Source organism: Camelina sativa, chromosome 20, assembly GCF_000633955.1.
Source record: "Camelina sativa cultivar DH55 chromosome 20, Cs, whole genome shotgun sequence".
NCBI lineage: Eukaryota > Viridiplantae > Streptophyta > Magnoliopsida > Brassicales > Brassicaceae > Camelina > Camelina sativa.
In genome coordinates, this window is record NC_025704.1 from 17,909,141 (window position 1) to 17,926,528 (window position 17,388).

At 39.4% G+C, this 17,388-nt stretch overlaps 3 protein-coding genes across 4 annotated transcripts; 1 reads left to right on the plus strand and 2 right to left on the minus strand.

Annotated features, from left to right (window-relative positions):
* Window positions 826–2,570, plus strand: LOC104771111 (E3 ubiquitin-protein ligase SINA-like 7). Of its 2 annotated transcripts, XM_019241736.1 has the most exons (3): window positions 909–930; window positions 994–1,308; window positions 1,651–2,570. In XM_019241736.1, the coding sequence occupies exons 2-3, from the start codon at window positions 994–996 to the stop codon at window positions 2,245–2,247; spliced, it is 912 nt and encodes a 303-aa protein (XP_019097281.1). In that variant the 5' UTR covers window positions 909–930; the 3' UTR covers window positions 2,248–2,570. The 2 variants fall into 2 exon arrangements, with proteins under 2 accessions (XP_010493885.1, XP_019097281.1); XM_010495583.2 differs by having other exon boundaries at window positions 826–1,308.
* Window positions 3,052–4,641, minus strand: LOC104771112 (probable nucleolar protein 5-2). The gene is made up of 5 exons (XM_010495584.2): window positions 4,424–4,641; window positions 4,146–4,325; window positions 3,903–4,067; window positions 3,613–3,698; window positions 3,052–3,516 (listed from the first exon to the last, which is right to left on the minus strand). Exons 1-4 carry the CDS (start codon window positions 4,445–4,447, stop codon window positions 3,678–3,680), a joined length of 390 nt encoding a protein of 129 aa, XP_010493886.1. The 5' UTR covers window positions 4,448–4,641; the 3' UTR covers window positions 3,052–3,516; window positions 3,613–3,677.
* Window positions 4,989–6,506, minus strand: LOC104772624 (agamous-like MADS-box protein AGL97). The gene has a single exon (XM_019241606.1). The coding sequence runs from the start codon at window positions 6,438–6,440 to the stop codon at window positions 5,994–5,996; it is 447 nt and encodes a 148-aa protein (XP_019097151.1). The 5' UTR covers window positions 6,441–6,506; the 3' UTR covers window positions 4,989–5,993.

Here is a 17,388-nt window from a genome sequence, read left to right on the forward strand (position 1 = left end):
ATAAGATGGGGCATGTCTGTTCCTGCCGCTTGTGTCCTCTGCTCAAATGGAGTTGAAAGCCATGATCACCTCTTCTTCGAGTGCTCGTTCTCTAAAAGCATCTGGGAGTTTTTTGCCTCCAAATTTTTTCCTCATCCTCCGTCAACTTTGCTCGCAGCTACCACCTGGATCCTCAACATCAACCACCCGCATTCTGGTAAAGTCACCACCGCCCTCAAGCTCCTACTTCAAACGGTAGTCTATCTCATCTGGCAAGAACGAAATACGAGGATCTTCTCTGCCGTAGAACAAACCGCCACAGCTATCCGCCTCACCGTCGATCGCACCATGAGAAATCGCCTCCTCTCCTTTCCGGAGTCCAGCTTGCAACGTCTCTCCCTCCTGCAAGTTTATATTAGTCGGTTAAGTTATCCTTTTTAACTATATAGTTTTCATATCTATTTTTTGTTTCTGTGATAATGGGTTAGTTTGTACTTAGGTTTTTAACTTTTGGAATGAAATCTTCATTTTAAACCAAAAAAAAAAACACGACGACAACGACGATTAATCTTTATATGGAAAGAGAGGTTTCTATTAAATAATTTAATTAATAATTCTAGTATTTTAAATATGTGTGCTAATATTGGAAAACGAAAAAATGTGTGTTAATTTTGGAATAAAAATTTAAAATTGTGCTATTTTTAAGAATCTCTCCATCATTTTCCCGTTCTTTATTTTTATTTTTAATGTAAATTATTATTATTATTATTATTATTATTATTATTTTGATAACATTTTTATTTTCTTTTTTAAGATCCGATTTCTGCAAAATCACAACATCAAATTTATTTATTTATTTTTTTTTCTGGGGAAAAACTTGACATGAGAAAGAGAAATTTAGGGTTCTTGCCATTTTCTCCAGTTAAAGAGTTTTAAGCCTCTTCCTCGGACATGGTTGGAGCCTCGATTTCGGCATCTTCGGGAGAAAGAGCTGGTTCCAGCAGTGCTTCTTACATGGTTGGAGCCTCGATTTCGGCATCTTCGGGCGAAAGAGCTGACATGGTTGGAGCCTCGAGTCCGGCTTCTACAGGCGAAAGAGCTGGTTACAGAGCTGGTTACAGCAGTGCTTCTGACATGGCCGGAGCCTCGAGTCCGGCGTCGTCAGGCCAAAGAAGTGATTCCAGCAGTACTAGTGTCTTACGAAAGAGACAAACTTCTTCTTCGGTATCTCCCACTCATGGAGCGAGGAAACGCTCGAAGATGGAGATGGATCTTGAGGTTCTTGAGTGTCCCATTTGCTTCGAAACATTGACGATTCCCATCTTCCAGGTCTTGTTTCCACCCTTATCTTAAAATTGAATTGAATTGTTTCTTCTTTCGGAGTGTTTCCGGTTTAATAATTTATGAGTATAGCGTTGAGAATTGTAGTTCTTGAAACTATCAAGATTATAGCTTTAGCGCAGAATTAAGAACAGAGCAGTAAACAGTTGTGTTTCGGTAAGATACGTTCTTGATTGGCATCGTAGTAGTTCGTAAAACTATCAAGATTATAGCTTTAGCGCAGAATTAAGAACGAAACAGTAAGATACATGTATGTTCTTACATTATCTTGAGTATGTGTTGTTACTACATGTTTTGAGTCATAACCCTGCTGGTTTTTTGTATTTTCAGTGTGATAATGGACATTTAGCTTGTTCCTTTTGCTGTCCAAAACTGAGTAACAAATGCCCATCTTGTGCTTTGCCTATTGGCCGCATTCGATGCAGAGCAATGGAGAGTGTGCTTAGATCAATCTCTATTCCATGCCCAAACGCCAAGTTTGGCTGCACTGATAATGTCTCTTATGGGTTAGAATCAACTCATGTAAAGGAATGCATCTTCTCTCAATGCTCATGCCCTGCGTTGGACTGCGATTACACTGGCTCATACGAAGCTCTATGGGAGCACTACTGTTATGATTTCTGTCCCGCTCCCTCATATGAATCCTTCACATATCATGTATCCTCTACTGTTCGGATGAACATCAGTGATAAGATAAAAATCAAAGCGGATTATACAAAGGGATTATTCTTTGCAGTGCAGTGTTTTAGGGAGCCGAACGGTGTGCGTGTAACTGTAAGCTGCATTGCACCATCTTCTCCAAAAGTAGGAAAGTTCTCATATCATCTCTCCTACACTGTTGATGGGGACACTATGACTTACGAATCACCAGACATGAAGAGGATTCTTAAAGTGAGTTTTCAAACCCCTCTAAAGAAATTATGTTGATCCCTCACTCTTCATTGTGTGGTGAAATGTTGGAGATGAAGCTTACCATCAAGAAGGTCTATCAAGTGTAACAAAATATGTTTGATAGGGAAATTAAGAGATCTTGCAGTTGCGTGGCTCGGCTTATTTTTTCTGTTTATTATCTATTAATTGGAGAATCTATGTAAAGCCCTTTCCAATTGTCTTAATTTAACGACGTTGCTTCTTTGTGTTGGTACAAATTTTGTTATATGACCAGATCCACCAACAAAACTTGAGCAGTTTTTGTATAACTCAGGAGACTACAATGAGTTCTCTTTTGGCCAAGATTTGTGTTTTGCATTTGGATTTGGTGTTTTTTTCTATCAAATTGAACCATAACTTTAGCGTTTTTATGCAACTTTCTCCAATAACAAATTCTTTAACTAGAGAAAAAATGGAGGATGCCATACATGTTTTCCCCGATAAATGAGCTCAATTTCGTTGTGCCTCCAGAGTACTGAGCACAATGTTGTGAACTAGGCTAGGGGTATGGTAGACTTCATGTTCAAACTTTCATCTTCAGTACTTTATTCTTGAAACTGATGCTCTCTTGTTACTTCGCAGCTTGCTTAACCAAAGCACCGTCCATGGCAGAATACACACTAGTTAATCTGTATGCATGTCATGTGGCCAAAACAAATCATTCCTAATATAAAAAAAACATTAAATTTTCTTTTATTTTTATTTATTATTTTCACTATTTAATTCTTCTATGGTCATCTTTTTATTTTTCTAATTTTACGGAATAATTATGCACATATATTGTTTATCAAGAGCCAAAAATAAAAATTTCATGTAAATCATACCAAGTACATATCCTCTTTGTTTCTCATTAACACCATATCTAAAAACATGAAAAATCTATATAGTATGTGAAACCAAAAATAATGATTTCACCATATCGAACGTAACGAAACTAAACGTGTACTCCCGCAAAAATTTTAAACCTCTCCTCAGACTTCACTTTTCTTCTTCTTCTTCTTGTCACTCTATTCCTTGGCAGGCATTTCGGCTTCTTCTTCCTCGTGTTTTCTCTTCTTTTTCTCCTTCTTTGCTGGCTCTACTGTTTCGGGTTCTACTTCTGATTTCTTCTTCTTCGACTTCTTCTTTGAAGGCTCCTCGTCCTCGGTTTTGGCTTCTTCCTCATCATCGGCCTTCTTCTTCTTCTTCTTTTTGTCTTTCTTCTCTTTGACACCGTTCATCCCCTGTGGGAGTTTTAAGAAGGGAGTCTGCAGCAGCGTTGTAATTCTGCAGAAGACAACATAAAAAGCTTTAACCTTTAAGCCAAGATTACAAGCACTATATCTAAAACTTAGTTGCAAGAAGTTTCTCAAACATAATTACCATTCAAGAACCCTCATAGCGTATGTGTTGAGCTCTTTGTCAAGATCATCAACAAAACCAATAGCTTAAATAATCATGGTATCCACCTATCAAAAAGAATAATAGGTATAAGGAAAAGTAACACAACATAAAACAAAACACAGGACATACATAGGAACTAAACTGGTCAGACATTAATGTTGGATAAGCAAATAAGGATGCCAAAAGTTCCATAATTGATCAAATGTTACCAACCCAACAAACAGTAATCCAGAGAACTAAATAGACGCCAAAATAGATTAAATGACTACCTTATCAGAACTGAACTTTAGTTTATATCTGGCAAGACTGTGAGACAATCCTAGGCTCATTGGAGCTAGATCATTATCCCCCAATCCAGATATAAGTTCAGTAAGCTGGCTTCTGACACCTCGTAAAAGCTCCATAACAGCATTGTTGTGAACACAGTCTATTTTCTACAAAAGTGAAGCAAACCCGTAAGAAACAACCCATCTTCATAAATGAAAGAGCATATCAGAAACAAAATTACACACCAGCTTCTCCTTGATAATATTTCCAAGCATTGAATCAGCAACAGCTAAGGTTTCACCATCACAGTTTGCTTTCAAAAACTTGCGTAGACCCTTGCTTGGAGTTCCCTTTAGCAATTTAGCCACAGCTTCAAGAGCTTCAGATGTGTTGTCAAACTTGTCAAAAGCTTTAAGCTTAACCATCTGTAACAACACCAAAAATGCTATGAAAGACCTAAACCAACAATATAAGCCAGTCTCTAAATATAAGAACTATGTAAATAGAAACAGAAGAAAATCACCTTTCGGGCTGACTCTGCAGTCATGAACTCATTACCCAAATCCTATAAAACAACCAAAATTTACAAACTTAGAATAAAGACAATCGATACATAGACCAGGTTAAGATAAATGAATTAAAAGTAGTAGAGAGCTTTCCTTCCTTCAAGACTTTAAAGAGGGCAAAACGACCTGGCGTCTCAAACAGTAGTAGCATTTTCACAAGCTCCTAAGTCAGCCCCTGAAATTAAAACACCCTTAAAATCAACTCAACGTCTCAAAGTCAACATACTTACAAAGTTCTTCTTTTAGGAGCTACAGAAACTAAGCTAGTAAGAAACCATATTCAAGAAAAAGCCTTTTTCAAGTTTGCAAATCATATTCATCTATGGGAAAAAAAAAAACAGAGTACATTACTCTGTTCAAATTCTTCAAAATCCGACGAAGGAAAAAACTTCACTAAGTCAAAATCTAGAACTTGGAAGCTAACAAGGAAGAAAGAAGATTCAGTACCTCGGAGGGTTTACGCACAGAGAGAGAGAGAGAGAGAGAGAGAGAGAGAGAGAGAGAGAGAGCCGCGAACAATGGAATTAAGAACATTCAATATATATAATCTACTGAGCTTTTTAGGGCTATACAATGGAATTTTGATTTTCTGTTTTTTGGTTGAGAGTACAGAAAGATGACAAGTTACTCACTGTAAAAGGAAAAATCAGAGACAAGAAGATTAAAAACAAGAAAGACTGAAGGAAAGTCGCAGACAAATTATGTGGTACAGACTTAAACAAACGAGAACCAAGTGCCTCTATCTCTTAATCATCCATTGCTAGAAGCAATCAGTCCCATTTCAGGGTCTATCGGAAGCAAACTGTTGTCAAACCTGAAATAGAGGCAGCTAGGTCCACAACATATAGGCTTATGAGAGCTCCTCTTTGTTCCAAGCTTACTGTACGATGTAAATCAGTTATGAGTAAGGTTTGTAGAATATATGCAAGAGACAAGAAACTTAACCGTATTTCTTCAAAATTACTAACACAGATACACGTCCAACCTAATAAAATCTTTTGTAAACATTACTGATCGGAGGGAACTAAACCATCAAGATTCTTCTGTCAACATTCATCTACATTAGAAGATTCTAGAAAGAGAGCTGCTCATAAGTCATAACAGATCCACAAATAAAATAGTCTCTCCGAAAAGCAAAATTAACAAGAATACAGTGTGGTTGGTATTTTAAACACCAACAAGGAGTCTCTTATGTAGATTTAGAAAGGAAACAAAAGCACGAACGGTGATATAAAATGTTAAAAACAACATTATCATAGCTCGATTGTCCATAAATAAGCATTATGATAATCAAGATTAAGACATAAAAGCATTACTCACAAGTCTCTGTTATTGTCCAATCCGAGATTGGTTATACATATCAGCTACAGCTTGTGCCTAGGCACTGAATTTGTGTACAAATCATCTAAAAATCAGTTTGGTGAGAGCTAAACACAAAACTTTGCAATGAGGAAAATCAGGAAGAGAAGCCAAATAAAATAAAACATTTGTTTCTACTAAATAACCTTACAACATTGATGTTCTCTCTCAAGTCTCAAGCGATTTTTCTTTCTTCTCAAGGCAAGCCATCACATGCTTCTTCGCTCTCTCTATACGATCCTCGAGGATGTTTAACTCAGAGAGATCATCACAAGATTGGTATAGATCAGGGTCTTCCCACCAAAAAGACCCTAGCTTCGATTGCGGTTTAACTTCAATCTTAGGAGGTGGCTTCTCATTTAGGTAACAATCAGCGATCTCCTGGGCAGGAGAGTATCCGGAGAAGGAGTAAACAACGTCGGAGACCTCTGACGGAGAGGTTACGAAGACGGCGATGTTGGCTCCCGAGAGATGACAGAGATCGGCGGCTTTGGAAAACAGAGTTTGACGGCGTTTAGAGCAAGCCACCGCTCGTTGCTGTTTGGTTTCTCGTTTCTTGATTTCGATTTTTCGTTTTGTTCCCTTCTTCATCGTGGACTCAGACGGCGGCATCATGTTTCTGACCCAGACAAAAGAGAGATAGAGAGCAGCCAGAGAAATAGAAAAGGGGAAAAATAGAGAAATAGAGAGAGAGAGTAGAAAGCATTTATATGGGTCACACCTAGGTCTTGTTATTATTTTCCTTTTTCTTTTGGCCTAACTTATGTCCGTAATCCTATATTTTCCTTTTTTCTATTTTACGTTTTGTGTTTTCTACTAGAAATTTCTAAATATCACAACAATAACTGCAGAAGAAAAAAGAAAAGAAAAAAAAAATGTTACCAATTAACAATAATAACTAGATAGTGATGCTGTACAGTGTGGAGAAACATTACAAAATAATAGTAAAAATTTATTTATCCTACACATTTTATAAAATTATATATTTAATTTAGTTAATTGCATATTCTAATTTCGACTCGTAGTTGGTACTACTATTTTGGTTTGGATGCAGTATCAAATTCGTTAATTATAAATTTAGTAAAAGTCTAAAAAAATCCAACAAAACATGTATTGATCTGTGATTTGGTATTACATAGTATTATCAATATTATACACTTAATATTGTTTATATAGTGAATATTATATAAAAAAAATATGTTTTAGCCAATTAAATAATATGTTATTGTTTTCTAAGATTTCTGAAACAATAAATAGATTCTGTTAAAAAATTATTAAAAAATTTTCATTAAAAATTTTCGAAAATATTGTTTTATTATTTTGTAAACAAATATAAAATTTTCTTTTGTTAGTTATTAGATTAATTAAAATGCAATAGCATTTTTCGTAATATGTCAAAGCTGATTAAAGTTCTAACAACATAGTTTAAATAAGTATATAAAGATATTTTTAAAATATTAGCAATGTTGTATCTTAGTTTTAAAATATATTTGTCCTTATTAAACGATTTAGATATGAAAATAATTAATCTTAATTTTATAAATAAAATTATATTTTATAATTGTTCTAATTATTATTTCCTAAGATTTCTGGAACTATAAATAGAATCTGTTAAATAATTTCAAAAATATTATTTTATTATTTTATAAACTAATATAAATTTTTCTTCTGTTAGTTATTAAATTAATTAAAATGCAATCGCATTTTCATAATATGACACATAAATTTTAACAATATTGCTTACATAAGTATATAGAGATTAATATATACCTACAACGATTAAACAAACTACAAACACGCGATTGGTGTAAGATTTAAATGTCCCAAATTTTTATGATCTGATATGATTGGCCTTAACTCAGGCCTCAGAGCATTTTTTTTTTTCCATGGGGTAGATAGATTTGTAATCCATGATTCACCAAACTGGAACGTTTTTAGAACACTATCAATGATTACCTGCGATACCGTGCTCAAATCTGAGCTCTTCTCCACTAGGCTGTCCAGCTTCTCACCACGTTCTAGAACACTATCAATGATTTTATGCTGCAATACAAAAGAAAAATTCAGTGAGAATTCAGTTTTTGGGAGACAATAAACATCTTCTTGTTATGAGGTTTTTCAAAAGAAGCAAAGCTCATTGACAAAACATCATATTATTTTAAGACACCATTTACGCATATTATATTTGTTCTGTCTGTCAGCAAATACTAGGTTCACCCTTGGTTTAGCCATAGATCATTTTGGGATGCCAAGGTTGCATTAAATGATATTTGGATTTGGGAAAACTTAGTTAACTCAGTAAACAAGCTGCGGGGTTCTTAAGGGATGCGAATCATAATGGTATATGGTTTACTCAGTGCCGGCTTAGGACATGTGCGGGAGGTGCGAGGCAAAGGGTTTAAGGGTTCAAAAAAAAAAATTACATGTAAATTTTTCTTTTTTTGAAAAAATCAATATATATTTAGGGGTTTTTTAGAAAGTAGCACTGGATCTAGGTAAGGTTTGAGCCAGAGCTGAATTTACTTTTGGTCTGACTACTTGTTACTTATTGGCAGAATTTTTTTTTTTTTGATAAGACATATTGGCAGATTAATAGACATTGTTTGTTGCTGAAAGGGCTACACGTCAGAGAATTGGGTGTTCAGAGGTGGTTAACAGTTGTAGACGCTGCCTGTAATATCCGTAAACCAAATTGTGGATTTTGGAATGGGTGTCGATCAACACCAAGGGTAGTGTCGATCGACACCAGCAATTTTTGGTTCGACCAGATTGTTTTAAATCGTTGAATTGGAGCGGTTTGGTTTAAGTGGAATTCCAAACCGAGATATATATGTGAGAAGTCGACCTAAGGGTTTTGGGAAGGTCACTTTGTGCCGTCTAGAGAGAAAAATAGAGAGAAAAGAGAGAAGAAAGAGTGTTCTTGAGAGATTGTGGTGATTCTTGGCTTGTTTGAGAGATCTTTTCCTATGGAGTGGAGATCTTGTGCTAAGAACAAAGGAGAAGGCTTCTAAAGGTTGGATTCGTCGTTGTTGGGTCAGAACTTTCTGCAAAAGAGGTGAGTTCATGACCATGGCTGATCTAAGCCTGAGATCTCTTTCTTTTGCTTGTTTTGTGTTGTTGTGGTGTTTTTCTTGTTTGCGTTGGATGCTATAGGGTTCCTTTAGTTTCCTCTGGCCTTTGGGCGAGTTTTGGGACGGATTGGAGGTGGTTAGAATCGGAGATTCGATCATCGGCTTCGAGCAAAACGTGTCTGCAGAGTTGGTGTCGATCGACACCAGGTGGGTGTCGGTCAACAACAAGTAGGAGTCAGTGTCGGTCGACCGACACCAACTAGTCTGACGCTTGGTTCCTGGTTTGTTGTGTTGTTTGTGTTGCTCAACATTGGAATCTCAGTTGCTTGTGGGTATAGCCTAGTAGATGGGAGGATTGCCTCACTAAGTATTTATGATAATACTTACGCATCTCAATTGTTGTTTGTGGTGTGCATGTATGCGACGTGGAATCATGGCGATGAGGAGGACGATGAACTAGGGTCTCGGTTATTGTGTTATGGTTATGATATTGATGTTGGAACCTTGGATAGAGTTATGCTAGGTTGCTGGATATAATGGTTAGGAATGTTATTGTATTGATGATATTTTGGGTTTTGTATTGTTGGTATGTTTCCGTTGTGCATATTGGTTGTTGTTGGTTTAATAATGAATGGTGGTTTGGTTGGTTAAAATAAGTAGTATGGGATGCTTAATTATATATTGTTATTATTAAAAAAAAGGGGTCGGTTGTTACAGTTTAGTATCATAGCCCTTATGGTTCTAGGGCGGTTAATGGATGGTTAAGAGCGGTTTAGGAATTTAATTAGGAGAATTATTTTCATGTTATTTGATGCATGATGTTGTTGATGGAATTGATTATGAATAGTTAGTCAATTTGCATGTGGTATGAAGTCCTAGTATCATCCTCTTCGAGCCTTCAATGAGATTCTACGGTAAGTTATTTTGTGTGTTGTTAGTCGTCTAGTGTTTTTAGCTTCTATGCGGGAATTGCAGTTGGTTATTGACAAGTTGTTGGAAAATGGTGGATCACGCCAGTATTGGGAAATACCGTTGGCGGTGATTTGCAAAAGTGGATGAGTTGGAAATGGATTTCCGAGAAGTTAAGTTGGAGACTTACTTCGTCTAGGGTGGCTGGAGTGCCACTGTTTTGCAAGTTAGTAATTCGCATGCTGGTCAGGTGGGGGTCTGAGGGTGTGGCTAGCGTGCTTACTGGTGTTGATGGAGGTCCAGCGGGTGCTGTGAGTGTGGCAACAGGTTTTGCTCAGAACGTATTGCGGATTTACTGACAATGTTGTCTGAGAGGATTCAATAAGATGATTATTTCTTATGGAATCTTGATGTGGAATGGGTTAAGGGATTTTGCGATTCTCGAAATGGAAAATTACCATAAATATAAAGTTTCTAAAAATAGAAAGTTCTATGAATAGTTAGGACTTGTCTATTTTTGGAAAGGGGATGTGAAATGCCGGAGCGGGAATGTTTAGAGGTTGACCGGAAGAATGGTCACAGATGAGATGATCAGTTCTCAAGGATTTTTGATTGGTGATGTCATGGTGCTAAGAGAATATGCGGGTTCTAAATATGGGAAGTTTTATGATTAGTTAAAGCTTATCTATTTATGAAAAGTGCGGTTGCAAACAAATAGAAAGTTCTATGAATAGTTAGAACTTGTCTATTTTTGGAAAGGACGTGTGTAAACGCCCGAGTGGTTGGGGATGTTCTAGAGTTGGCCTGAAGAGTGGTCATGATGGTGGTGATATTCCAGTGAGGGAATATGGCGGTTGGTAGGACATTGCAATGTTTTACGTGAACCATGGGAGGTAGTTCCGGTCAAGAGATGCTCACAGACATTAGGACTTGTTTGCTCATTAAGAGATGATTAGTTCTCCTGGAGAGATGATTAGTTCTCCTGAGGGGATGATTAGTTCCCCTGATGCACCGCAGGCTTGACGGGTTGCGACCCTGAGAGCAGCAGAGTGTAAGTTTAGAAACAAAGAGAGAATAAACGGATTGTGTGTAGAACAAGAGAGTTTAGTTTGATCGAGAGAGAGAGTATGCGAGTGAGAGTGTAAGAGAGAAAGTGTAGAAGAAGAAAATAACTTCTTACACGATTTAGTTCATGATTACAATCCTAATATAGACATAAAGCTAGAGAATATTCTACTCAAGATGCTACACGATTTACATGATGAAAGTGACATCTAGGACTCTTAACACAACATGTGACTAATGGTTGACTTCTCTCCTCCCACTTGCTTCAAGTCGCCAACTGTCATATGAGAAGGATCTAGAGACAATGCGTGAACCTCACATAAGTCTTGTAAGGCTTCGAGTGGGCTTCTGCACGAGGTTGTACGGACGGCCCGGTGGAAGTTGTACGGAAGGCCCGGTGGAGGTTGTACGGACGGTGGCTGTATGGACATGGTGATCATGATCCCAATTTATACTCCCCCTCAAGCTTAGTCATTGGACCCCATGACACAAGCTTGAACCATTGATCACCTACCTCATTAAAAACCTTAGTATAGAAAACCACTTGGGAAAAACTATACTTAAGGGAAAAAGAGTGTAGGCTCTCAAGGTTTGGTGAGGTCCATGAGTCCAAGCTTTGAGTGTATGTACTCATATACTTGAGGGCTTGCTGCCTTGGTGAATACATCGGCCAGTTGCTCGGAGCTCTCGGTGTGGCAAGGAAGGGTTACGCCTAGTTGGATTTGCTCTCGGACTTTGTGACAATCAACCTCAATATGCTTCGTTCTCTCGTGGAATACCGAGTTGGTTGCGATATGAATGGCTGCTTCATTATCACAATGCATCGTGATAGGCTTTGTGATGTCGACTCCAAGGTATTTAAGTAGATTCTTGAGCCACATTGGTTCGGTAGTCAGCTTGCGCATCGCTCTATACTCGGACTCGGTGCTGGATAAGGACACCACCTTCTGTTTCTTGCTCTTCCATGTGACTAGGTTGCCTCCAAGGAAGGTACAGTAGCCGCTTGTTGATCTACGGCCTCCCTTGTCTCCTGTATAGTCCGCGTCACAATATCCTACGAGCTCCGTGTTGTTATTGCACCCCATCCATATTCCTTGGCCTGGTGATCCTTTGATATACTTGAGAATCCGGTTGACTATGTTCCAATGGTGCACCTTCGGAGCTTGCATATGCTGACTGGTCTGGTTCGTAGCAAAACAAATATCCGGTCTAGTGATAGTTAAGTAAATGAGCTTACCAACCAAACGCCTATATTGTGTTACATTCTTGAACGGTTGGTCTTCGGCCTCCCCCTCACGGCAAACCTTGTAGTTCTCATCCAATGGTGTAGTGACCGGTCTTGATCCAAGCTTTCCTACTTCATTTAAGAGATCAATAGCATATATTCTTTGAGATAGAAATAATCCCTCTTCCGAGCAACACACTTCTATCCCTAAGAAATATTTCAACTCACCAAGGTCCTTAATATCAAACACTGACTTTAAATATGTCTTAGTTTCTTGAATCCCTACCGTGTTATTCCCGGATATGATGATGTCAACAACATATACAAGAATGACAATGATACCTTGGTTGCTTGGGTATGTGAAAAGTGTGTGGTCAGATTCTGATCTCTTGAATCCACGCGTGGTCAAGGTCGAGCTTAGCTTGTGGTACCACGCCCTTGGCGATTGCTTGAACCCATAGATTGCTTTGTTGAGTTTGAACACTTTGCCCGGGCTAACCGTGTCTTCTAGGCCAGGTGGTGGCCTCATGTAGACTTTGTCCTCCAAGTCTCCTTGTAGAAACGCATTCTTAACGTCCATCTGCCACAGTTCCCATTTCAAGTTGACTGCTAAGGAGAGAACTACACGGACTGTGTGTAGTTTGGCTACCGGAGCAAACGTATCCCTATAGTCCTCCCCGTACGTTTGTGTAAAGCTTCTCGCCACAAGCCGTGCTTTGTACCGTTCAATCTCCCCGTCACTTCGATATTTGATTGTGAAGATCCATTTAGATGTAACGGCCTTCTTTCCTTTAGGTAGACCCCCCTTGTCCCACGTGTGGTTTTTCTCCATGGCCATTCTTTAGTCTTGAACTGCATCACGCCAAACCTTGTGGTCTTTAGCCTCATCATAGGTCTGTGGAATCCAGTTTTCGTCAATATGGCCAAGGAAGACTTGGTGATCCTTAGGAAAATGAGCAAGGGAACACACGGCTTGAATAGGGTGTGCAACGGCCATGTTGTTGTAGTAAACCCGATTGTGCTACGAGGAAATACGTTGGCTGCGTCGTAATAGTGTTACGGCCAGGCGTTGGCTACGTCTTAGTGGAATGACCTCCTCATGATCATTGTCCTCAGGGTCATCTTCTTCAGCTTCATGATCAATGGTTTCTTCCGGATGATCCACATCATCAAGGTTGTGCGAGTTGAGCTCTTCATCATTTGAATGATTTGTTGGATCGAGTTGAGGTTCAGGTTCCCTGGAGCTGCTTTCGATAGTAGGTTGAGACTCTCCTGGTGGGTTTAGCTCAGGTGAATGATGGGCGTCCCGATCGCTTGTGACCCCTAGTCGCTCGAGGATGATCCGGAGGTTCGTTGCCCGATCAGATGTGGGGTTTGGTAGATCGCGTAGGTCTTCCCAATTTTTCTTGCTGTAATATCCTTGAGATTCCACGAACTTCACATCTTGAGAGACTAGAACTCTTTTAGCTCCATGATCATAGCACTTATACCCTTTTTGAGTGGTAGAATATCCAATGAACATTGCTGTGGTGCTTTTAGCCTCAAGTTTGTCGCGTAATTCACCTGGTCTCAACACGAAACACGTACAACCAAATACACGTAAGTGATCGAATGTAGGTTTTTCTTTATTTAGTACCTCAAATGGAGAGACGTCTTGTAGAATCTTGGTGGGAATGCGGTTAATAAGATAGCAAGCAGCAAGAACTGCGTCTCCCCAAAACCTCCGAGGAACGTTGGTGTGAAACATTATAGATCGAGCGACTTCCATAAGATGTTTATTCTTTCGTTTGGCCACACCATTTTGTTGTGGGGTGTAAGGGCAGCTGGTTTGGTGAATGATTCCATGGTTGGTCAAGTGCTGTTTGAAGGCATGACTAGTGTATTCACCACCATTGTCCGACCTTAAGATCTTAATCTTATCATTGTAATGGTTAGTCACATAATTTTGAAAACTTATAAATGCTTCAAGAACTCTATCCTTAGTAGGAAGAAGAGTTAACCAAGTATATTTGGACTTCTCATCAATAAAAGTGACAAAATATGTTTGATTTTCTCTAGACAAGCATGGAGAAGTCCACACATCCGAGTGAACTAAATCAAAACAATTCTCATAAATAGTTAAAGACTTTGGGAAAACAGTTTTGCAATGTTTACCAAGAATACAAGCCTCACATTCATTGTTTTTAAAAGAAATACTTGGAAACATAATTTCTAAGGCACGAGAGTGAGGATGTCCTAATCTAGCATGCCATATAGCATTGTTTGCTTTAATAGAAACTGAACTAAAACAAGATGAATTAGAGGAAGATAGATTTAAGTCTTCAAGAACATATAAGTCACCCTTGTAACCTCCTTGTCCAAGAACTTGACTGGTCTCAATATCCTGAAAATGCACATTGTTAGGACCAAAGATAGCATAACAGTTTACATCGGTAGTGGCTCGTTTAACCGAGAGTAAGTTAGAGGTAAAGTTAGGCATATAAAACGCTTGAGTTGTCTTATCAAATAACTTTAGATTACCAATTCCTTTAACTGGAACTCTTTCACCATTAGCTATAATCACATTTCCATTGGCCGGTTTAATTTCACTCATTAGCCTAGAGTCACTAATCATATGATACGAAGCTCTGGAATCAACTATAAGCGGTTTAGTTTGATTTAAAACAAGATAGGAGTTACCAGAGTTCTCTTTGAGTGCCTTAATGAGAGCATCGAGGTCAGACTTCCTCACTAGGTCAAAGTTGGCGGCTAGGGCGGTTCCGTTCACATCCGAGACTCGCTGGTTTGGCTCGGCACTCGGCTGCTCCATGGTCGCTTGATGTGCTCTTGGGGCTCCACGGTTGTGCATCGACCGGTTAGCTCGAAGATGTGGATGGAGAATCCAGCACTGATTCTTGAAATGACCCGGCTTCTTGCAATGATTACACACTTGAGGGTTCTTGTATTCACCTCGATAGTAGCCCTTGTTAGCGGTTGCTACTTCAGCCTTGTTAGCGGTTACAAGCTCCCCCTTGCTTCCAAACAGCCCCATGGAGCCATGCTCCTTTTGAATCTGGCTGCATACATCCTCTAGGCTAGGAAGCTTGTCCAACCTCAAAATATGTTTGATGAGGTCATTGTAGGATGGATTCAGTGTGAGAAGAAGGCCAAACACCTTGTCTTGCTCTCGCCTTTCGTTCAGTATGGTCGGATCGAGTGTGGCTGGCCTAAACATATCAAGTTCAGCCCAAAGAGACCTAAACTTTCCAAAGTGTTTTGTGAACTCCATGTCTTCTTGGCTTAGGTTGTTGATAGCTCTTTTGATCTCAAATACTCGGTTTAAATTGGTGGTATTGCCGAACACATTTTGCAATGTGTCCCATAGATCCTTAGCCGTCTCGCAATATGAGTATGCCTCGAGTATTGGAGCATCAAGAGAGTTTTGGATGATAGCAAGCACACTTTGGTCTTCTTGAAACCACTTGTCTTCACCGCTTGTGACCGCTTCTTTGCCGTCTTTGGTAGGCTCTTCCTTGGGAGCCTCACTCGTGGTAATATGGGTCCAAAGCCCTCGGCCGCATAGTGCCGTCTTTGTGGTTCTTGCCCACAACAAGTAGTTCTCTCCTTTGAGAGTAACTGGAACAATCAAGGTCTTGGTGCCTTCCATGGAGATTTGTCCGCTGGTCAATAGTATTACCCAACGGTTAAAGAGAAAAGACTTTTGCGAATGAAGAAGAAGTAAAAAGAGAAGAAGGAGCGAAAGTGAGCGAAAGAGAAGAAGGTTTTTAATGAGGAGCAACAAGGCTCTGATACCATGTAAGTTTAGAAACAAAGAGAGAATAAACGGATTGTGTGTAGAACAAGAGAGTTTAGTTTGATTGAGAGAGAGAGTATGCGAGTGAGAGTGTAAGAGAGAAAGTGTAGAAGAAGAAAATAACTTCTTACACGATTTAGTTCATGATTACAATCCTAATATAGACATAAAGCTAGAGAATATTCTACTCAAGATGCTACACGATTTACATGATGAAAGTGAAATCTAGGACTCTTAACACAACATGTGACTAATGGTTGACTTCTCTCCTCCCACTTGCTTCAAGTCGCCAACTGTCATATGAGAAGGATCTAGAGACAATGCTTGAACCTCACATAAGTCTTGTAAGGCTTCGAGTGGGCTTCTACACGAGGTTGTATGGACGGCCTGGTGGAGGTTGTACGGCCGGCCCGGTGGAGGTTGTACGGACGGTGGCTGTACGGACATGGTGATCATGATCCTAATTTATACAGAGGAGATGATTAGTTCTCCTGGGGGATGATTAGTTTCCCGGAGGAGATGAGTAATTCCCCTGGTACCAAGATCTCAAGGGTGACAATTCGAGAGTGACACAGTATGACTCGAGGACAACGGTTTGAGAGCAGGCAGTATAGTTTGAGGGTTGCGACCTGAGAATGTATGAGTGAGAGAGCAAATAATGTCTGGATATATACCTCGGAGGTTGGGAGTGATCTCGTATTTTGGGTTGTGCTGACCAATGGGGTCCGGGTTAGGTGGACCGTCGGATCACGGGGATGTGCGGGCTGTTGCGACAGTTGCACGGAAAACCTTGGCTGACGGTGTTTAGTCTGATCAGAGAATGTGCGGGCCATGGTGACGGTTGCACGTAGGTCCTTGGTGGAGGGACGGTGTTGCGAGATTCGAGGACAAATCCTTGTTGGTGTGGAGAATTGTAACATCTGTGAACCAAATTGTAGATTTTGGAGATAGGTGTCGATCGACACCAAGGGTAGTGTCGATCGACACCAGCAATTTCTGGTTCGACTAGATCATTTTAAATCATCGAATTGGAGCAGTTTGGTTTAAGTGGAATTCCAAACCGGGATATATATGTGAAAAGTCGATTTGAAGATTTTGGGAAGGTCACTTTGTGTCGTCTATAGAGAAAAATAGAGAGAAAAGAGAAAAGAGAGAGTGTTCTTGAGAGATTGTGGTGATTCTTGGCTTGTTTGAGAGATTTGTTCCTATGGAGTGGAGATCTTGTGCTAGGAACAAAGGAGAAGGCTTCTAAAAGTTCGATTTGTCGTTGTTGGGTCAGAACTTTCTGCAAAAGAGGTGAGTGCATGACCATGGCTCATCTAAGCATGAGATCTCTTTTTTTTTTGCTTGTTTTGTGTTGTTGTGGTGTTTTTCTTGTTTGTGTTGGATGTTATAAGGTTCCTTTAGTTTCCTGTGGCCTTTGGGCAAGTTTTGGGACGAATTGGAGGTGGTTAGAATCGGAGATTCGATGATCGGCTTCGAGCATAACGTGTCTGCGGA